Source organism: Mustela nivalis (assembly GCF_964662115.1).
Source record: "Mustela nivalis genome assembly, chromosome: 14".
Lineage (NCBI taxonomy): Eukaryota > Metazoa > Chordata > Mammalia > Carnivora > Mustelidae > Mustela > Mustela nivalis.
The window spans coordinates 65,588,759-65,611,890 of NC_139033.1; the positions used below are offsets into that span (position 1 = coordinate 65,588,759).

General features: G+C 41.6%; 1 protein-coding gene across 2 annotated transcripts in view; it reads right to left on the reverse strand.

The window, feature by feature from the left end:
* The window catches only part of TTC39C (tetratricopeptide repeat domain 39C), a 106,706-nt gene that overhangs the window by 44,912 nt on the left and 38,662 nt on the right, over positions 1–23,132 (reverse strand). Inside the window, exons 2-6 of one of the 2 annotated variants that reach the window (XM_082698713.1) lie at positions 16,293–16,341; positions 13,852–13,980; positions 11,489–11,603; positions 1,917–2,271; positions 42–210 (exon numbers count right to left, since the gene is read on the reverse strand). In XM_082698713.1, the coding sequence (XP_082554839.1) occupies positions 42–210; positions 1,917–2,271; positions 11,489–11,603; positions 13,852–13,980; positions 16,293–16,341 (817 nt within the window). The remainder of the gene's footprint in view (positions 1–41; positions 211–1,916; positions 2,272–11,488; positions 11,604–13,851; positions 13,981–16,292; positions 16,342–23,132) is intronic. The other variant, XM_082698714.1, reaches the window with a different exon arrangement.

Genomic DNA, 23,132 nt, shown 5'->3' on the forward strand with positions numbered 1-23,132 from the left:
CACAGAAGGCTTTATGGAAAAACAAGAGGAAGGCTCCGTACCTCTAATCGTTGTATGCGTCCCTTGAAAAACATGAAGAGGGAGGAATTTGGATAAGCAGCTTCTTTTTTGAGAAGAATTTCCTTGGCTTCATCCAGGCCTGCTTTGTTATCACTGCCATCCAAGGCAAAAAACGGGCGGACTACGGTATGATACCAGAGCAGAGCCAATCTAAAGAAGAGGGAGAGAAACACTGAGCAAGACTTTTCGTATAGCGGTTCCACTTTTTAAAAACTTCAGAACACTGTCCTTCCCAAAGGCTTACTGCGCAGTCTTTGAAGAAGTAAATTCAGAGCATCTTTCCCCGTATTAATTTTATCAATATTTGGAAAACTGAAACTTTGGCACAGCGTATATATAGATCAGCACACTCCCATCAGGTGAGAGGAAAACAATAGGATAAAAGCATTTAGCTCGTCCGAGGCTTCCAGATGGCTCTTGAAGGTATGGACCTACGTAAATCTCCGAATTCTCCAATTCACTCATCAATGCACCAGTCAGAAACAGTAACTGGTTATCATGAATTTACTGTCCCCTCATAATAAAAGCATTACTTTTTTGCAAAAGAAAATGCTGTTTTCTCCTGTGTTCACAAAGTTAGAGTGTAAGCCTCAGAATCCAAATTTAAATATGGGAAACACAAACACAGATTCTATTCGAATGGCTTAAAATAATTGAGAGAACCAGAAAAAAGGCTCTTTCTCTGGCCTTTGAGGATGCTCAATTCAAAAAACAATTATTTAAAAGTCCCTTACTTCAAACTCATCCTTTCAAGAAAAATACCATGTTAAATAAACACGGTAAATAAAATAGATTAGAATCTGCTTTAATGAACAGACAAAAATCTTGTGCCAACACATGAAATATTTTTCTAGCATTGTTTATAAAATTGCTTCTTATCTCGAGATCAGACTTATTCATATCACTAATTCATTTCTTTCCAGTACTAAGACATAAAAAAGCATATTATCACAGGTTATGAAAATGTTAAACCAAATTAATGAAATACCACTGTTTATGCAATTTAATGACTTTGGGGAGGCACATTTTCGAAATAAAAATTTAATAATATTTTTATAGCTACCAACTGATTAAGAGTGAATATCCAAATTCCTCAACACTGATAGGAGTTGAAACAGAGCTCACTAAAGTTCTCTGTGGCATCAACATTTTTTGAAAAAACTGATTAGTTGTATAATGTCAATGGACATTTAGTGTCTGGTAAAATTACTCAAATAGCACATGCTAGATATTTACCAGACTGGAAAAAAAAAATCACCCTTAAATTTTTAACTGATGGAGGAATGGGTGAATTCTTGTTCTGGATAGTTATACCAGCTTCTCCACATTCCTGTGTAAATAAATCTCATTTTGGTTTACTCAACAGGACTCAATTTAGTTGACCAGCACAAAATATCCAAGCCACATAGGAGAGACTAATGAACCAACCAGGATCAAAGAAAATTACCCAGTATCAAGGTTCTCCATAAGGATAAAAATTTCAGACTCACTGAAATTCTTACTCCTTAAAAATTCAAAAATCAGGATCATGAATCTCAGTGACTGTGATCAAGGTCACAAAAATGCCTTATCAAATCATTGGAGGTTGAAAACAGGCAATCATTTTACCTGTTTAAAATAACACAAGACTCGGGAGAGTCAAGAACAATGTCCTGCTCTCTAACATCCGCTCCAAAGTCAGCTTACAAATAACCACCAGAAATGCAGTTCTTGGCGTTGCATTAAAAGACATAAGGCATGGCATCATGTCAACCAACCAAGCTATTTACCTGCAGTTTCCTTTAAAGGCTTTGATTGTCGTTTACTTACTTTCAACACTATATTATCTACCAAAGCATTGCAATACAGCTACTCACGTAGCTAAAGGGGCCTTCATGTCCTTACTTTCGCTTGCATACATCAGTGAAGAAAGCCCTTGCAGGCGGTCTCCAGGAAAACCCAGCAGGTTGATGATTTTGAGCAGGTTGGGGGGCACCATGGATATGCAAAGGTGAAAAAGGCCATATCCAAAGCTAACAGCACCTTTCAGTCTGTTTAGAGACTCCTCAGACACCCCTTCAGCCACAATGTGATTATCATTTGCAGCGTCAGAAGTCAAAGGCTCTTCAGTTAGCTTCTTCTGATACAGTTCCTGAAGGGCATTGATGTCCAGATAGCATTTATTATAAATCTTCCAGGCTTTCCTAAGGATCCACCCACCTTTTATATAGGCTACAGAGAAGGGAAGAAAGCAGAAGAAAAACAAGCATTCAAAATAATTTTACTGTAATGATAAGGGACATTGAAGAATGACCTGAAATTTGAGCAAAAATTTAAAAAACAAAAACAAGAAAAATGACCATCATTTCCCATTGCACCTCGTTTTCTGCGGACTACACTGGATGACCACTCGGCAAGAACCACGTATCTTTTTTGCTCACCGTTCTACCAAGTACCTCGCATGTGAGCTGGGACGTAGTAGCTGACACTCGCTGCAAGGTTCAGTGCGTGACTGCCAGCACGCAAGCATCACGCGAACCTGATTTTTGTTCCACACGCTCTGTGAAACACGGATCTCCACCGCGTTTCTGAACTACCACGGCAACTTTGCCAATAAACCTCTTTCAGAACTCCTCAGGTTTGTCTACCCTGTGTCTCATTCCTCCGGAAGTTTTAAGTCTAATTCACTGCTGAAAGTACACCTGAGCATCAAGCATGGCAACTTGCCAAAAAAATAAAATGAACCAACAAAAAGGATGAATCTATACTTACTGGGTGAACAAATGGGCAGTTCATTAAGGCATAAGTAGTTGATGTTCAATGCAGCAATGCAAACCATCCCCCATTCATCTGTGTCTAATGCCTACGGCGTGGCTTCAGCTTGCCTTACTAGGATGCCAATATTTGGTCTATGAGGATGACGCTCAGCCCCTGCCCCAGCCTACATGCAGGCAGATCCAGGGAAGGCAGGTTGCAGAAAGAAGCTATGTCACACCAGAGGTGAGAAGATGTTATTTATGAAGCTGCTTCCATTATTTCCTGTCAGACCCATTTTTGAACATGGTCCTCATCTCTGAAAGATTTCACAGACACATGGGATTTGCCCAGTTCCAGGGCTCACTAGCCCCTCGTACACAAGCCCATAGCTCCTGCCTCACCCTCTTCTCCTGTGAACACTTACACATCTTCTGATGGGAGAGGGAAGGGGGAGCTGACTTCTCTGTGCTTATCTGAGTGTATCACCACCATACTTCTCAGTGGAGGTCTTCTATAAGGGATTTTCTGCAGAAAAGAGCTGATACACTCAGCCCGGTTACCAATATGGCACCAGTCATCTGACCCCAATGCACCAATGGAAAACAAGATAAGCTGTCCTGGGCTTCTGGGCCCTTTAGAACAGTGGAAAAAGAAGTTCGTAAGAAGTTATTTTTAAACTACAGAAAATATGTAACATAAAATCTGATTTAAAAAAGTCTAATCCGAAAGTGATCTAAGAACACATGGTCTATACAGAAAAGAGCCATCAGAGCAGGCCTACTGCTAGCCTTTGAAAGGTCCACTTACAAGACTGGCCCATGGCTGGGGATGTGAACTTGGACTTGGGAGGGTTTCCAGAACTCTCAGAAAGGATAAGAGTGGCTCACTGTGCCGGCCACCCTGCTTACAGAAGTAGCATGTTTTAGTTTGAACACCTGCTTTCCCCCTGGGGGCCTGGAATTTGGGTACGTGCCAGACAGGGTATATCTATGCATGGTCAGCCCCCAACAAAAGTCTGGGTGCTGGGTCCCTAACAAGCTTCCCAACTGATAACAAATGTCACTGGCCAGAGAATTAAGCATATCCTATGCGACTCCACTGGGAGAAAATTTGGGGTCACTTGTGCCTGGGTCTTCCTGGACTTCATCCCATGTACTGTTTCCCTTTGGTCATTTTGCTTTGTATCTTTTGCTGTAACAACTCACAGCCATGAGCTTTATTATATACTGAGCCCTCCTCAGAAATCACTCCATCTGAGGGTCTTAAGGACCCCCGCTCCATGGAATCAAACTAATATTTTACTTCACTGTATCCATTTCTTGACAAATGATAACCACATCTCCTATGGGATGACCACTCAAAACACAACCAACCCATAAGTTCCAAGTTCTAGATTGTTAACATCCTGTAGACTAAGTCCACTTAAAAGAATAGTTACTGTAAGAGAGGATGAACAAACAAAACGAAAGCTTTATTTTTAAGGAAACTATTTTTATAACTTTATAGTTATAAAAGTAATACACATTTGAAGCAACTCATTTAGTTCAATTTAGAAAAAAAAAATTTTTTTAACCAACTGAGCCACCCAAGCACTCCAATGTAATAAAAATACTTACTGAACAAATATTACATTTCAGGCACAGTTCTAGGAGAATCAAAGGAAAGTAAGATACAGATCCCGCCTATCAGAGGCACAGTGACTCTTCCCCTTCTAAATGGAAGTACTGCAAGAAAATGAAAGGTCGGAGAAAACCCTGAAACCTACAGACTAACAAAGCACTCTGGTTGATCTTGTACACCCACAAACAGGATACTCAGGGCCCAAAAAGCCCAAGGTTGAATGGAAAAACAAAAAAAGAAAAAAGCAACACAAAAACAACTGGGATCTAATAAATAGGAAAACACGGACTACAGATTTAAAAAATGAAAAAACAAAAATGTGCAAAACCCTAAAACTGTTCATTAGCTATTGTGTTCCTATTATGTGCCTAGCACCTTGCCTGGCAACCAAGGGATACAAGAGAACCAGAAGACATAATCTCAGCCCTTCGAATGCCTACAATAAAACTGAAAAATAGAACAAATGAAAAAAAAGTGCATAACATAAGGCTATATATAGCTCTTTTTTATGTGCCCCACTGGGGTCATATGGAGAAAAATGAAAACAAATCATGTTGAGATGATGGGTGAGTTGTTCCTTATTTCCTTTTGTCACTAAATTTTTCTATGTAATAAATATATAAATGAATTACTGCAGAATAAGTATTGCAGGATTTCAGTAGAAAACTTCACTCCTTCCTCCCCCGAAGCCTAACTGGAAATCTTAAGAAAAATGGTTAATTCCATTTTCTCCTGCATTTCTGGGCTGCTGTGGCTTCATTCAGGAAGAAGAGCTTCCATCCAGGGAAAGGTAGCGTTCCAGGAGCGAGGAACACGAGTGTGGGAGTCTGAAGGAGCAGGTGGGCAAGCTGTTCAGAGCCAGAGTCAAACAGGAGACACAGAGACCAAAGGGGACAGGGATGGTGTGCTTAGGTTATGGGGGCCCCCTGATGCCCCACTAAGGGCCTGCACAGAAGCAGCAGGCTACTTCTAGGACTGGGGGGTGAGGAGACCACCCGTGTTAGGAAAACACACTGTAGTAATCCAGATCTCAGGTGAAGAGTCATAGCAGAGGATGGTAGGAATGGAAAAAAATGTGAAAACCCATCAGTGCCAACTGTACAGACTTGGTCAACAGCAACAACAAAAAAATGACAATGGTAAAAACCCTGTTTTTTACAAAATAAAACATAATCCAACAGGTCTTTCGTTTCCTACCTAAGACAGGAGTTTAGGCATCCATGTTTAAAAGCATATATTAAAATATGTAGTAACGAGTTTTAACACCTTCAGAACCCAAAGTTTTGACCAAGTCAAAGACTAGAATCTGTGCAAGACAAAGTTAATGAGAAAGATGTAAAGGCAGATCTGGTCTTTGCTACTCTCTGAGCTTCTGGCAGAGAAACAGCTTCCCTAGGACCCTCACCCTACTTCCCTACTTCCAAATGCAGGAACCAAAACTTGTGGGCACAGCCAGGCCGAGTCTAGAGAACAAAGACCCAGCGAGGAGCCGGCAGAGCCGGCCACACGCTCCACGGAGACCGCAATGCAGTTCCCGCTGGAGGGAGCCCCAGCCACCCTGAAGCTATAGCACACATTTTCCCAAAAGGCAGAGAAACCGTATTGAAGAGCCCCACATCCTGCACAGCCCTCCCTATGGCTCCTCCAAAAGGTCAAATATAAATCATTCAACCACTGCTCTCGGTGCCTCTGAAGGGAAGACACACACAGCAGAAAACCACAGACCATTTGCCTTCCCCTATTCAGACCAGCCTTGGTCAGCTGGGTGTAGGGGGAGAGGAAAGTTGGTCCCCATTAAGGGCAGGGTGGCGTAGGGGCGGCGGGAGGCAGGCAGTGGGAGTCCTTCCCAGGAAGGGGCAAGAATTGTCTAGAAAGTGAAAATACCAAGTCCTACTAATGGATGTTGGGTTTCATCTTAGAGATTTTTCAGCATGGGATCGTATCTGGTAGGACCCCTACCACAGCATTCTGTCAGTTCACTTCTCCTACATGAGGCTGTTTAACCCTCCAATGAAAGATTAGTTCAGGCTTACCTTTTTTGTAACCCACGGAACAGACTTTGGGAGAAAAATGGTTTTGTTTTCACTTCCAAAATACTTCTAAAAGACTCACTTTTCCAAGCTCAACTCTTCTTGGGGTTCAGCGGTGCCCCGCTTCTTCCTGAATGGCATCACCCTTCTTTCGTCCCTTCAGTTCACACATGACACCTCCACCGTGTATGAGGGAACAGCACAGCGGGTGCCAAGGACATAGAGGGGGAAAAGGGACTTCCGTTCTTATCACTGGGCTCAGGATCTTGCTCGATGTGCCCTAGGCTGTTTCCCAGCTGCTCACGCCCTGTACACCTGATCTGTGACTGACTTACACATCTGGTGGGTAGAGTATCCCCTGAATTAGAACGGACACGCTCCTCTCTCCCCTACCAAGCCAGATGTCCCCTCAGGGCAAGAGCTGCATCTCACTCCTCTCTAGAGCCCTGGCACCCATCACCCCACAGTGCGGGGGGCAAAGCAGGGGCTCCGTAAGCGTGGGGAAAAAAGCAGGCAGACATCGCTGTCGCCCTCAAGATTTCAGTCAAATACTGTGGACAGACACGTGCCCCAAATTTTGTACTGCTTTGTCACGAACTCTCTGAATGGGCACAGAAGTCACATAGGAGAGCAAAGGGCAGATGACGAAGTGAGGAAAGAAGGCTGGAAGGAAGCTGGCCTGGGACGTCCCTGGAGAGGCAAGAGAACCATAAAGGGGCTGAGGGCCTTCCACACTGAGAGGGCAACACGCACAAAGGCAGGGGGCAGCACAGGGCATTCAGGGAAGCACCGGGAGCTCGGCTTAGCCAGCTGCTGAGAAGGCAAGCCGGCGGGCGGGGAGAGCAGGCAAGTTCGTACAGGCCACCTGAGGAAGGAATTCAAACTTTCCCTGCAGGAGATGTAGAAGAGCCAAGTGTTTAAAGCACAGGTCTTACGAGTTTTAGGAAGATGGCTCCCACGGCAACACAGAGAATGGGGTCTGGAGAAGCAGGGGACTCAACAGCAGGCTGCCCCCCATGCCAGGGGCTAGGGCCATAGGATACGAGTGAGCACGGCTGGGTTTCTGGGCCTCTGGGAGGGCGGAGGCCCATGGAATCAGGCTAAGGTGACGGGAAAATGGTGAGGACACTAGGAATTCAGGTATGAAACAGGACACCCAGGGCTCAGGCCCGGGCTCTGTCCTCACTAACAAGGTCTATCAACTAAGCTTCATGGAAGTCACGCAGCCTCAACTGCCTCACCTGTGAAAGAAAGCAAACTTAGCTGAGGAAAATTTATCAAGCCTCTGTTATGCCAAGAATACAGAGGTGAGTACAACATAGGGCCTATCCTCAAGTCTAAAAGGAAGGAAAGGGGGTGCCTGGGTGGCTCGGTGGGTTAAGCCACTGCCCTTGGCTCATCAGGTCATGATGTCAAGGTCCTGGGATGGAGGCTCTTGGCAGGCTCTCTGCTCAGCAGGGAGCCTGCTTCCTCCTCTCTCTCTGCCTGCCCCTCTGCCTACTTATGATCTCTCTCTGTCAAATAAATAAATAAAATCCTTAAAATAAATAAATAAAAGGAAGGAAAGGAAACAAAATAAGGTGGCAAGTGCCATAAAACAGGTTTTAAAAATAGCTTCTTTGTGTTTTGAAAGTAATGAATATCTGCTCATTGGGGGGAAAAAAAACAGACAAGCAGCCCTGGATAACAGAGTCCATTAAAAAGGTATTTATAAAGTAGGGGCGCCTGGGTGGCTCAGTGGGTTAAGCCGCTGCCTTCGGCTGAGGTCATGATCTCAGGGTCCTGGGATCGAGTCCCGCATAGGGCTCTCTGCTCAGCAGGGAGCCTGCTTCCCCCTCTCTCTCTCTCTGCCTGCCTCTCCATCTACTTGTGATTTCTCTCTGTCAAATAAATAAATAAAATCTTTAAAAAAAAAAAAAAGGTATTTATAAAGTAGTATATAAAATGAAGAGAGATGATGGGATAATCCATTACAAAGAAGTTCAAACGGGAGAAAACACAAGAGTTCTTTTAAAGTATGAAGCATTTAAAAATTCACAGATTCATCCCTACTTGGAGCTCAGATGAGTGTGCACACACCCCGCCCCCACTCCAGCACCACCCACTCGAGGTTGGGGTGGGGCACTATAACAAACATCTCCAAGAAGGCAGTTTTTCTGCAAGAAAATTATCCATCAAAAAAGTTTTCTAAGAGGAGTGCCTGGGTGGCTCAGTGAGTTAAAGCCTCTGCCTTCAGCTCAGATCATGATCTCAGAGTCCTGGGATCAAGCCAGGCCTCAGGCTCTCTGCTCAGGGGGGAGCCTACTTCTCCCTCTCCTTTTGCTACTTGGCTCAGGCTCTCTCTCAAACGAATAAATAAAAGCTTTAAAAAAAAAAAAAATGGATTCCAACAAAGTAAGTTTTTTATAGTTTAATAACCCTGTGGGCTTCTAAAAGGCTATTGAAGAACATTTTTGGTTGTTTGTTTGAAACAAATAAGGAGATATTCATAAAACAAATGACCACTGTGTCCATTTATGTCTGTCAGAATTTCATTTCAATATCAATATCTGTTCAAAAAATTATATGGCTTTAGGAAAAACAAAGAGGACTGTTCAAAATCTGTGATAAATGGGATTAAATAATTGATTAATATCAACCTACTAGGAGAATGGGAAAAGGCAAAGAAGGCAATTTATGAAAGAAATACAGTTTATTAATAAAATATAAAAATACATTGACCTAATACCCAGAAAAGAAAAAAAAAAAGGCAAAGCAAAGAACACCTCAATGCCCAAATGTAATTGGTTAAATAAATCATGGTACATTCATATGAAAAACTACTGTTACTATTTAATAGTTTGAAACTGAGTAACAGGGAAATATGTAAACATGTAAAATACAATCTAAGGGAAATATGTAAAATACAATCTAAGAGGGAAAAGTTGGGTACAAAGCACTATAGATTCCATTTTATAAGAGAAGTATGGAGAAACACAGAACATTAAAGAGTGATTTCTCGGGCGCCTGGGTGGCTCAGTGGGTTAAGCCACTGCCTTCGGCTCAGGTCATGATCTCAGGGTCCTGGAATCGAGTCCCGCATCGGGCTCCCTGCTCAGCAGGGAGCTTGCTTCCTCCTCTCTCTCTCTATGCCTGCCTCTCTGCCTACTTGTGATCTCTGTCAAATAAATAAATAAAATCTTTAAAAAAAAAAAAAAGTGATTTCTCCAAGTGGTAAGACAAGACATGACTTGCTTTCTTTTTCACCCTTCTCTATTTTCCAAGTTTTCTATAACAATGCTCAGTAATTTTTAACCAGGATAATGATTTTAGAAATAAACAGCATGAATCGATATCTCGGTTTCATGAGGGCAAGGAGCATCGCCTGTGCTGCTCACGTAGCACAGGGTTTATCAGCACATTATATGTATTCATTAATTATTTGTCAAACAGACCCATGAATGAGCCAATAAAGGATAACTTTTGGAAATTTTATACACTTCCAGACTAACAAAAGAGTTATAAGATTAACACAAAGAATTCCCAGATGCCCTTTACCCCGATTCCCCAAACATTATACTACACTGGATTTATCCTTCTCTCTAGACAGGTATTTTCTCCTAATGGCTAAAATTAGCTCCTCTAAAAAGTCCTTCTTGAGTGTCAGAAAAAAGGAAGTACAAGATCACAGAAAATGCCAGAGCTCCTATCTTGACCTGAGAAGTTAAACAGCTCTGCTGCTTTTAATATAGACATGAATGGAGGGCTTCAAGTGGGGGATTTTGTACTGATGTATCCCAGAAATTTCACATGAACTATGAGCCTTCAACCATGTAAGTATCAGGCAAGTCCCAAGAGGAGGATTAGAGAGAAAAACATAGAACAGCAGAACCAAAGCAAAAGGCCAACACATTTTAAAAGAAGGATAAATTCTAGCTAGTCCAAATCTTGGAGGTCAAAATAAAAGTTAAGTTCCATTTCTGACTTGAGCCAAACAGAAAAAAAGCATCCTCAAGAATGAGCCGGAGGAAAGAGACAGGAGAAGGGAGAGGAAAAATCGGTGACTGGCAGTCGAAAGAGAATAGTGTACTTTACAACTCAGCTGCAACAGACCCTGCTTCATTTAAGGTTTGGAAGGGAATGCTTTTGTGGTTGTGAGTTTTAGCTTATTTCCTTTCGGAATTTTCATTTTTTTCCAAGTAAATCCTATCTGCCAAAGCAGCAAATTTCTCCTGGCAGGATCAGACCGATACTCACATAAGCTGAAGACTTGGTGTCTGTGTTAAGAGTCTTCCAGAAGCTGTCAAAGACTCAATTTGAGTCTACAGCTCTCAAGATACCAAAGCTACAGAATCCTGGAAAACAATGGTCTTGGGACAAACTAAGACATTCGTTCATAGCCCTTACTCGAGGTTGTTCAAATGTAGGTCATTCAAGTATTTTAGGAAATACCTGGTACCCACTCAGGCCCTCAATTAACAACTTCCTGAAATTTTTAACTTAAACCAGTTATATTTCACTTTAAAGATTATTCACAACTTGATTCTCATGAAGGAAAAGCAAGATCTATCTATCTGGCACCAGCAATTTCTCTAACTATGACAGAATTATCTTGAGACAAGAGGATGAAACATGGATTCAAGTCTAAAACCACTCCCCTAAACACACATTAGGAACTCGTGATTTCAAATTTGTTAAGTAAAACTCAGTATCATGCCCCAAAGATGTGCCACATATTTTCAAAGGCTAAAATACAAGGCACTGTAATAATGGGGCGGGGGAGGACGGGGTAGGATTACTTCTTGTGTCCACTGAATTTTGAAAGTGATTAAAAATAATGCTTTGGGGATGCCTGGGTGGCTCAGTCATAACGCATCTGCCTTCATCTCAGGTCACAATCCCAGGTGCTGGGATACAGCTCCGCATTGGGCTCCCTGTTCAGCGGGAGACCCGTTTCTCCCTCTCCCACTCACCCTGCTGGTGTTCCCTCTCTCGTGGTCTCTGTCAAACAAATAAAATATTAAAAAATATAGTTAAAAAACATTAATAATGCTTTGACATACCTGACAATTCTTGTTTCACAAACGAGAGCACAGCCAGATAGACCTGACAGTCGGCAATGATTATTTGCCTCTGAAGCCGATCAACCATAGAGGGGGCAGATTTTCGGACGTCAACCTGTTGGGTGGAAAGAAAGTACATGCTGACGAATCACACACAAGAACAGGACTCCATCCAAATCCCCGTTACTTTACTATGCAAAATAATTTCACATAGGAACTGTGAAGCAGGGCATGGAAAGCCAAGACCAGATTTATACCATATTGCCATGAGATCTGGCTCTGTTTCGTTAACCATACGATGAAGAACATTGTAACAAAAACAAAAAATACTGCAACTCAAAGACAAATATTCTAAGCAAGAACAATTAAGTTGGTGGACGCCAGGAAAGTCAACACAAAAGTTCAGATGTTTGCCTTCTTTGAAACGAGTTCTTACTTATCCAAAATAAAAACCACTAAAGGTAGAAAACATATTCCCCAAAACAGATACCTCAAAAAGCTACTCTGCAGCCATCTACCTTCATTCATGTAGGACGAACAGGGCAGGTCATAACTTCAGTGCACACAACTGAGATATGAGGGTCGAAATCTGATTACATTTTAGTTAAGGAGAAAATAGGTTTGAATGAACCACAAACTGAACTCAGAATTTAGGCTATACCTCTAAGATGACTACCTCTATGAAAGAAGCAAAACATAAAACAAAAAAAAAACCCAGACTTTTTATAAAATGTTGGTCCTTTGTTGGTAAGTGAAAAATGTTGGTAAGTGAAAAAAAACTTATCCCCAAATAGAATACTGCATTCTCAATGCAAAGTGAACCTGAACAAGATACGCCAAATACTTTTTATCGGCTTTCACAGTAGTAGAAGAAATGCTAGGATCTTTACAAATACGACAATAGCATATATAGTAGACACAAAAGAATGAACTGTTTTCCTTTTTTCTACATTAGCATAATCTATTCTGGTCACTATTGTTGCAAGTATAGTCCTAGAACTCATTACTTTGCTTAGGCAAATGTCAGTCTATTGATGCTCCCAGTTCTTTATAGTAACATCTACTGTGTGGGGTTGGTGGAAGGGCTAATGAGGTATTGTATGTGAAAATGCTTTTTTCAACTGCAAAGACCCATTATCAATGTTAATCCCTAACATACGTGGTTAGACATGGAATTAGAATCAGAAGACACACATATAAATAACTTAGAGTCTAATGAGGGGACGCTGACCTCGTTACCATGTAATGTAGTAAGTGCTCGGAAGGGTCGAGTACTGAGTACTACAGGGACAAGCAGGAAACCTGCTCAACATGGCTCCGAGGATTGGGCAAGAGTCCTTAGAGAAAATGATCTAGGAAGAACTCAAGGAGGAAAAACCAGGTCCAGAGGGAGGAGAATAGTCTAGGCAGAGGGAAAGGAAGTGCCACGTCAGTCACAGTAAGGAGTTTGGCAAGGAGCAATGGAATGGTAACGGTGGGGTAAGGACACTGAAAACGAAGCCAGCAACTGACTATTTACATTTTAGAGACTGTATTACGGGGAATGAATTCGAGGCCGGTGAGGTTTGTTGCCGGCAAATGGGGATGGTGGCTGACCTAAGGACATGGCAGGGGTGGAGAGAGACGTGGATGAACTCCGGAGGCACTTTAGAAAGAGAGCGACAGGACTCGGTCACTGATCAGATGCGGGGTTTGCAGAAGGAGCCAGCAAGGAAAGCTCTGGTCCTTCTGCGGTGTCAGGAGACTGTACTCTCGCTCGTCAGAGGCTTCCTTGTGATGGACCCCATCCCCAAGAGCAGAGGTGAAGCAACCTGGACATGAACGAAGATGGGCAGCTTTGGAGGACTATAACCCAAAGACGGGTTTGTCAGATCAACAGCTAACACAGGGGAGACCCCTGGGCCCTCCTCCAGAAACACAAGGGGGTAAAGAGGATGCCTCCCCAAAGACTAGACTGCCGCACTGAAAGGTGAAAACGAAATCAGAAAAAGTGAATTACAGTGTTGTTGCTGTTATTAGGGGAAAAATTAGGTAAATAGCTGAATTTTTCAATAATGCCAAAATGCAACATACTTGAATTATACATTTGCACGAAAGTCTTACTACAAACGCTCTTAGCATGTGTCCCATTATGGAAGAAGATAATCTTAAAATAGCAAAAGAATTAATGCACTGAATGGCTTTAAAGACTGACACAGCAGGTGGAGGTGGGTCCTATTGTTCAAAAAATATATATTTTACATAATCAAAAGCTGTAAGAAGCACGTAGTGCTTTCAGTCATATCCGAAATTTCGGAAACCAAGTAAAGGAGCAATGCCGGACGTCAGCGGCACCCCGTTCACAGCCTAAGGACAGAACTTACATTTTTCTTAATTTTATTCTTGATGGTTTCAATTACTCCAGCCTCCTCGCTTTCACAGAGCTTCTCTGTTGTCTTTAAGTCATCACACGCCAACTGCATTTTTTCCTCCTCAAATGTCATCATGGCGTTCTTCCAAGAAAGAAATAAGGAAAGAATGAATGAATGAGTCATTCTCTGGAAATTGAGGCGATTTAATACAACAAAATCCCAAACGAGGACCGCCCCCAAAATTCAAATTATATTTGTTGCAAATAAAAGAATTAGGATGTTACAGCCTACCTCAATCATTTCCAAGAACTATAATCTCAATATGAAATAATATACCTCTATCACATCTACATGAAAAAATATATGGTAGTAAACATTCTCACAGTTACCGTTCTAGGATCTTTTTCGTTGTTACTGAACACAGTAACCAAAGCCCTGTGTAATTTCTGATCGGTCCCCTTCGTTCAGGTTTTATCGATGTCTCACTGAAAAGTTCATTCTCCCCACACATAGACCCCACACATTACCCTGTCAAGACATGCTAATGAAATGTCAGCGACTAGGTTTGCCTTAAAAAGCGTCAGTCTTTTCAGGGACAGCAATCCAAATGTGTTTCTTTACTTGGAACTCATATTATACTGTCCATAGTGAAAAATCCCACTGGTAGCCTGGTGGGCTTTTCCAGGCCACATCTGACTGGGTAGAGGCAATCCCTTCTCTGCTGAAAACCTGCTCCTTTCACCAGTGACACAGAGGTTTCTGAGGTTATGAATGGGCTGTAGGGGCAGAGACCAGACACTTGGTTCTTGGAAGGACCTAATGAACTCATCGTAGCTAGCACTCTACTGTGCCCTACCCATTCAGCGAGCCCTCTCCCCTCCTTGGCGTTCTAGGCCTCCTTGGTAGGACTCCAGTATACTATCCCCTTATAGCGAAACCAGACCACAGCCACCTTTGCCCAAGCCCCCTGCCACACTGACCTGCTACAACCTCTGACCGCTGACCTACAACCTACAACCGCTGACCTGCTACAGCCTCTCTTCCCCACCTTCCTCCTCCCAGCCAAGCCTTTGGCTGCATCTCCCTCCCTGCCTTTGTAGTGAGGTGGGTCCTCATGTGATTCCCAGGGTACCACTCTCCTTAAAGTCGGATGCTATGTTTTATTGTAAATGTCAAGCCTTAAAAATTTGTGTTGTATTCCCTGGCAAGAGGAGGAAATAAACAGCCTGAATGAAAACCCATGTCACCAGAAACTGGCCTGATGCCTGCAGTAGGGCACCGAGAACAGGCACAAGACACACCAGTCTGCAGAGATCTTCCTAGATCTGAAATTATTTTAATGCTTTCTCTATTTTACTTCACTCGGTTTCTACACATACTGATTATAAATATGTTACACACATACACATTTGCTATTATACCATTCTATGATAGTTTCTTTTTTTGTTGTTTGTTTCAGATTTTATTTATTTATTTATTTGACAGAGAGAGAGAGAGAGAGAGAGAGATCACAAGCAGGCAGAGAGTCAGGCAGAGAGAGAGAAGGGGGAAGCAGGTGCCCTGTTGAGCAGAGAGCCTGATGCGGGGCTCGATTCCAGGACCCTGAGATCATGACCTGAGCCAAAGGCAGCGGCTTACTCCGCTGAGCCACCCAGGCACCCCCAATAGTTTCTTTTTAAATTATGTATTTGAAAGTGTTTTGTGTTATAGTATACATATTTCTGGGAAAAAAGCACCCAACTTTCTACATTGCCAAATTTTCTTCAAACACCTAACTGGAACCTATTCCTTCAATTCCTAAATACTAATATTTAAAAATGTAATAGTAACTAATAAGGTTCAACTCTGCTAATTTAACTTGCTTCCCAGTCCACATTTATTCAATGTAATTTTAAAGCAAGCCTTTAGTATCCAAAGTCTGACCTTTTTTGTTTTTTAATCCCTAATGCAATTTTTTGGAAGGGTCTTTGCAATTTTATTTTTATTTGAAAAAAAATTTTTTATTGTGAAAAACAGAATACTCTGGAAAGTATAAGCATTTAATTTTTTAAATAAAGGGAAAGAGAATATCTCATAGATGCTGGCTAATAGGCAAAACTTTATCAGACTTTTAAATGCTAAAAAGATCTGTATCTATAGGGGCACCTGGATGGCTCAGTCACAGTTAAGCATCTGACTCTTGATTTCAACATAGGTCATGATCTCAGGGTCATGAAATTGAGCCCCTTATCAGGCTCTGCATTCAGTGGGGTCTGCCTGAGATTCTCTCTCCCCTTCTCCCTCTGCCCTGCACCCCCCACCCTGTGCATATGCCTGCTCTCTAAAATAAATTAAATAAATCTTTAAAAAATTAAAAAAAATAAAAGATCTGTTATCTATACAGCTAGTAACTTTAAGACATACTTTATATACTTGTTTCCTTCATGCCAATAGCTCTTCCCATACCAACTTACCAAAAAACTGACGAAGCTGGCTCCAAAACTCATTAACGGGCTATGATTTCTGTTAAGAAAACAAAATAAAATTATTTTTAATGTATACTTTTATAAATATTTGATATATTAGGATTACTATATATTCCTAATAATTGGACAGATAAGCAAAGTCTTAAAGCTGATTCAATTATCCTAAGAAAGGGGCTCCTGGGTGGCTCAGTCAGTTAAGTGCCTGACTACTGATTTCAGTTCAGGTCACGATCTCAGGGTTGTGAGATCAAATCCCATGCCAGGCTCCACGCTGGGAGTGGAACCTGCTTGAGGCTCTCTCCCTCCCCCTCTGCCCCTACCCTCTTCTGACCCGACTTGTCTCAATTAAAAAAAAAAAAAAAAAAAAATTATCCTAAGAAAAAGTTGGAGGCAAGGAGGTTCACGGATCTGTCTGCTAAAATAGAACTGCCTGATTCTTCAAAGCAAGGCAAACAAGAAAATCAAATTATAACAGAGACTGCTTTAGTAAACCAACCTGACATCTGCAAACATGTGGCCAACGAAGATGGTCGATATTCATTTTAAAAAATGCAAAACATGGGGCACCTGGGTGGCTCACTGGGTTAAAGCCTCTGCCTTCAGCTGAGGTCATGATCCCAGGGTTCTGGGATCAAGCCCCCGCATAGGGCTCCCTGCGCTCAGGAGGGAGCCTGCTTCCTCCTCTCTCTCCGCCTGCCTCTCTGCCTACTTGTGATCTGTCAAATAAATGAATAAAATATTTTTTAAAAATGCAAAACATGTTTGAAACTTTACACACATAAAATATCATTTTTAAAATAGATCAAAGGTTTTTTGCTGTTGTTGTTGTTGTTTAAACCATGGAGCCAACCTTGAAAGTTCACTCATTCCATCAGAATTTTAAGAATGCCTCCCTAGGGTAACACTCTTGGGTCCTCTCCCTCCTCAGGAGCTTTGTATTATCACTCTGTTACCACTCAATAAACCTTGCTTTGCTGCCCACCAAAAAAAGAAAAAGAAAAAAAAAAAAAGAAGAACGCCTCCTTCGAGTCAGACACTCCACCACTGTAATAGTCATACAATTACATATGTAGGCCAAAGAGAAACTAAATCAAACTAATACTAATTCAAATAAAGGAGTATAAACTTTCCACTTCAAATCACAACCAGTGCAAAATCCAAATGTCTGTACATTTCACCAGAAGAGGAAACAAGTGGTAACTGCCTTCTTGAAGTAAAATAACTTTGCTGATTTTTTTAATTATGTAAGATAACATATGGTCATTCTAAAAAAAGGAGAGAACAATGCATTTAGTTAATCCCCTACAGGAAATTTAGTTTGTGTCCAAAAAGAATGTGTGTTTGGGGGTGGGGGGTGGGGAGCATGAGCATCGGTGTGTGTGTGTGTGTGTGTGTGTGTGTATACGTACACGCGTATAGCCAATGCGTGTATCAGATGAACGTCTTGTACCTATGTATTTTCAGGCAAGTCCAATATATTCTTGGGATAGATTGCTAGAGATAGCTTTACTGAGTCAAACAGTATGTATACCTATTTTCCTCTTCTGCGGGGAGTGAGTGGAGGAAGCAAGGAGAGGGAGGAAGGTAGGAGAAAGAGGAAGGGCAGCAAGGAACCCGATTTATTTGGAATATCTAGGTTCTGCTACATTTCCCCCCCATCTATTTAGTACTCACTCAAATTCTACAATGAACAACAATTTGTTTACCCCCACCTAAGAGGATCCTAAGCCAACAAGAAAAATTGTAGGAAGGTCAACTCATTCGTGAAGAATCCCCCACCAGCCTTCACATCCCTAAACCCAGCTCGAGCAGCACATCTGGAGCCCTGTGCCACACCTGCCACCGCTCCACCACGAGGCAGAGCAGATGGCAATTCTCCCAGCCCATGGCTCTGCGTGGACATACCATTACAGGCTCCCAACCTAATTTGGTTTGCTTATGAGCGTCCCCTCTAAAACATTATTTTCTGCCTCTTAACCCTTATCAAGCCTTACACACAACAGGCTTCCAACAAGTACGAACCAGTGAAGGAATGGAAGGCAGAGACCCCTGCCTTTCAGTAACAAACACGTCTAATCATGGGCTCCAGTGCCTCCCCTTTCCTTGCCAACATGTTAGCCACCTTGATGCCCGAAAGATGAAAGCTCCTTGCTCTGGACTAAAATTAGGTTTCTGAGAGCCAAGGCTATTAATTATTCATGGTACACTAGCCTGGTCCTCCGTACTTCACATACCATTGCAGGGGGAAAGCCAGCCCCGTGGGAATGCTCTTCCCTCCCTGATGCAAAGTTTCCACAAACCTCGCAGCATCTAGGACATCAGACCTTGTACCCAGCGCAATAAGCAGACCACTAAACACGCACAACCCCCCCCCCCCGCCCCCCAGGCTGCACAAGACCTGTCGTTTTAGGACTTTAACAAGGTTCACTTGACTTTTCTCAAGCTCCATTAATTTACCTCATCTTGGTCACTTTGGCCCAGAGATGTGTTTCTACATAAAACTCACTCACTCGGGGGATTTGGAAATGTTCCCTAAGAGTACAAGTCTCATTACTTTAAAACTAGAGCTAAGGAAGCAGAAGGAAGAGGCTCCTCGCTCATCACAATATGCTCACACTGGGAACCAATTAACAACGACCCAAACTGGAAGGGAGTGAGGATATTATGTAAAGACTGAGTATAAAGGTAAGCATTAGAACCAGAACACAAACCTTCCTAAATACCAGGAAATCTACAAGAACAGAGGTGAGGACAAATGAAATAGACCACCTCGTAAAAAACCCCCTTATTTAAAAGAAGGGAGGATATAAGTATAAAAACATATACATATTTGCTAATATTGAAAAACAATGGTGGAATAACCTATAATTTTAAAAAAATGGATACCCACAAGGTGAGAAAAGGAATAGGGAAGAAGAAACAAGGACAGAAACAAGGAATCTCTATAGATTAAACACTGAAGCCATGTAAATATTGCATATCATTTTAATAACACAACCCCTAAAAAGTAAAATTAATGCAAATTCAGTTGGTAAAATAACCACACAGAATTATTCCAAGTGATGTTAGAACACAATAGACTAACAGTGCATTTTTATTATGAAATACCCTTAAAAACAGACCTCAGAAGATGGCAAAAAAAAAAAAAATTGTTTTCAATAATCATATCCTCACCAGTCAACTTGGTATTGTCCTTCTAAGGCTGCTGGGGCTGTAGTTTGTGATAAAGTAACATGGAGGTATGTCAGTGTTTGTTGGGACTCAGGGCTTTGTGCACAGGAAAAAGAATGAAGTTAATTAAAAATCTTATAGCCTAGACTAGGAACTCACCTTTAAAAAATACTTGTTTCCTGTCTACTGAAGAAGCCTAGAAATAACACCACCAGTAGCACTGAGAATGCTTAGTACCTTCTCTAAATACATTCAGAAAAAGAGCCTGTGGCTCCTTGAAGAAATGACTGATTCCAGGGCAGGGATAAGAAATGTTCAGGAAGAGCCTGGAATAGCTTATTATAGCAGAAAGCAAGGAAACTTAAAAGCTATATAAGCATCTTGAAGAGGTTCCCACTATGCAAACATGGGACAATTTAATTCCTAATGAAGGTAAAAACAGCAATGGATTGAAACATCAAATATGAATAAACGGTAAGTCCATAATGGTACTTTTAATGAAAAACAAAACAACAAAACCCCTCTGGTTGTTTATGGAAGATCCTAAGGAACGAACTCATTGTTTTGGAAAGGGATTTAAAAGAAGAGAACAGGGGCTCCTGGGTGGCTCAGTGGGTTAAGCCTCTGCCTTCGGCTCAGGTCATGATCTCTGGATCCTGGGATCAAGCCCCATGTCGGGCTGTCTGCTCAGCCGGGAGCCTGCTTCTCCCTCCCTCTCTGCCTGCTGCTCTGCCTACTTGTGATCTCTCTCTGTCAAATTAAATAAATAAAATCTTTTTTAAAAAAATAAGAGAACAAACAAGCATGTACCCTGTTTTTTCTCTAGGGACTCAGACTAATGAATTAGCTGGGTGGGAGGGCAGTCTTTTTACAAAAATATCCTGGGATAATAAATGAAAAGCAAAAGATAGAATCAGTGTTTCATTTTGCAGCTCCTAATGAAGTAATGGACCTGGGCAATGACTGTAGAGACAAGGGAACATATTAAACAGCACCACGCTGATAGGATCAGCAATAGCCAAGCTGTGGAAAACTCTACAGGACAAAAATCCTAGTTTCCTCAATGACAATAAAAAAGTACATAAGGAGAGGGAAGAAATGGAAAGGGACTCTCCAAAATAAAAGGTATAGAATACCACAATTAAAGCCAGAGACATATCAAATAAACACACACACACACACACCCCAATTCGAATAGGAAACAAAAATCAAAATAGCATCAAGTCACTAAGAATCTAAGGATAAAACTAACAGAGATGTATAGTACTGCCACACTGAAAACTCAAAACATTACTAAAAAAAAGTAATAATAAAGACCTAAACCAGTGTTGTTGTTTTTGGGGGGTTGGTTCTTTTTTTTTTGGTAAATCTTTTTTTAAGATTTATTTATTTGACAGAGAGAGGTCACAGGTAGGCAGAGAGGCGGGGGGGGGGTGGGGAGCGCGAGGGAGCAGGCTCCCTGCTGAGCAGAGAACCCGATGCGATGCGGGGCTCAATCCCAGGACCCTGGGATCACAACCTTCGCCAAAGACAGAGGCTTAACCCACTGAGCCACCCAGGCGCCCTAATTAGGGTTTTTTAACATTTTGGGTCAGGTAATTTTTTCTTGTGGGGGCTGTCCTAGGAGTTGTAGGATGTTGGGCGGGATCCCTATTCTTGGTCTACAAGATGCCAGTAACACACAGCCACTCTTCCACCATAAATGTGACAACAAGAATGTCTCCAGACTTTGCCAAACGTCCTCTGGGAGCAAATCGACCCTGCCTGAGAACCACTAATCTCAATACAGAGATATACAGTTCATATGGGTTGGAATTCAACATTGCTACAATGTTAATTTCTCTTAAACTGAACTATAACTTCAATGCAAGCTAAAGCAAAATCCCTGGTGTGTGTTTATGCTGTGTACATGTGTCTTGTACCTGCTGTGTGTATTAAAAAGTTGAATCTAAAAATCTACATGGAAAAGAAAAATACTTGCAATGGCCAAACCAAATTTGAAGAATAATGATAAAGCTGAAGACCTAATATCAAAACTTAATTAAAATTAAGAATTGCATTCACTCAGAGATTAAAAAAGACAAGTCAGAGAGTAGGAGAAGACAGTTAAATATATTTATCCAACAAAAAGCTCATCCTCAGAATATATAAAGAATTCCCACGAATCAGTAAAAAACCACACCACCACTAAAAACAGCAAAAGTCTTTACTAGGCCCTTCACAAAAGAGGATATCTTAAAGTCAATAAGCATATTAGAAAGTGCGGAAGAGCAGTGGTTATCAGGGAAATACAAATTAAAATCACAATGAGATTCTACCATGCTCTCATCAGACTGGCCATACTTGCAAGGACTAACACTACCAAGTGTTAATGAGAATGTGGAGCAACTGGAACTCTCATACACTGTTTAGCAGTATCTACTAAAGCTAAAACACATGCCAACCTGCGATCTAGTAACTTCGCTGCTCGATATATGTATCATATACATATGTATATATACATATACACACACATGTATATATATATAAATGCATATATGTACACATGTATGTACATGTGTACACACACACACACCCCTGAACTGAATTATTACTATGCCCGCAAAAGATATGTATGGCATGGTACCCGAATGTTTATAGCAGCAATGTCCACAATAGCCAAACTATGGAAAGAACCTAGATGTCCATCAACAGATGAATGGATTAAGAAGATGTGGTATATATACACAATGGAATACTATGCAGCCATCAAAAGAAATGAAATCTTGCCTTTTGCGACAACGTAGATGGAACTAGAGCGTATCATGCTTAGTGAAATAAGTCAAGCGAAGAAAGACCAACTATCATATGATCTCCCTGATATGAGGAAGTGGTGATGCAACATGGGGGCTTAATGGGGTAGGAGAAGAATAAATGAAACAAGATGGGATTGGGAGGGAGACAAACCAAAAGTGACTCTTAATTTCACAAAACAAACTGAGGGTTGCTGGGGGGAGAGGGGGTTGGGAAAAGGGGGGTGGGGTTACGGACATTGGGGAGGCTATGTGCTTTGGTGAGTGCTGTTAAGTGTGTAAACCGGGGGATTCACAGACCTGTACCACTGGGGATAAAAATATATTATATGTTTATAATAAATAAATAAATAAATATAAATAAATAAAAGTGATTTTTTAAAAAAACAATAGAAATTTTTTAAAAAGGGGGGGGGGCGCCTGGGTGGCTCAGTGGGTTAAGCCGCTGCCTTCGGCTCAGGTCATGATCCCAGGGTCCTGGGATCAAGTCCCGCATCAGGCTCTCTGCTCAGCAGGGAGCCTGCTTCCTCCTCTCTCTCTCTCTGACTGCCTCTCTGCCTACTTGTGATCTCTCTCTGTCAGATGAATAAATAAAATCTTTAAAAAAAAAAAAAAGGTATGTATGGCATGGTAATAGTACTATTCACAGTAGCCTCAAAGTGGAACAAATAATTGTAGTATATTCATTCAATGAAACAGAATAGTTCCCAGCTAACAAACTCCTGCTAAATATAATAACATGAATCAATTTCATAGATAATGTTGAGTGAAAAAAGCCAGACACAAGATTATAGGATTCCATTGATATGAAGTTCAAAACTACTGTTCCGCCCTCTGTCATCAGAGGGCGGAATTACTCACTGAG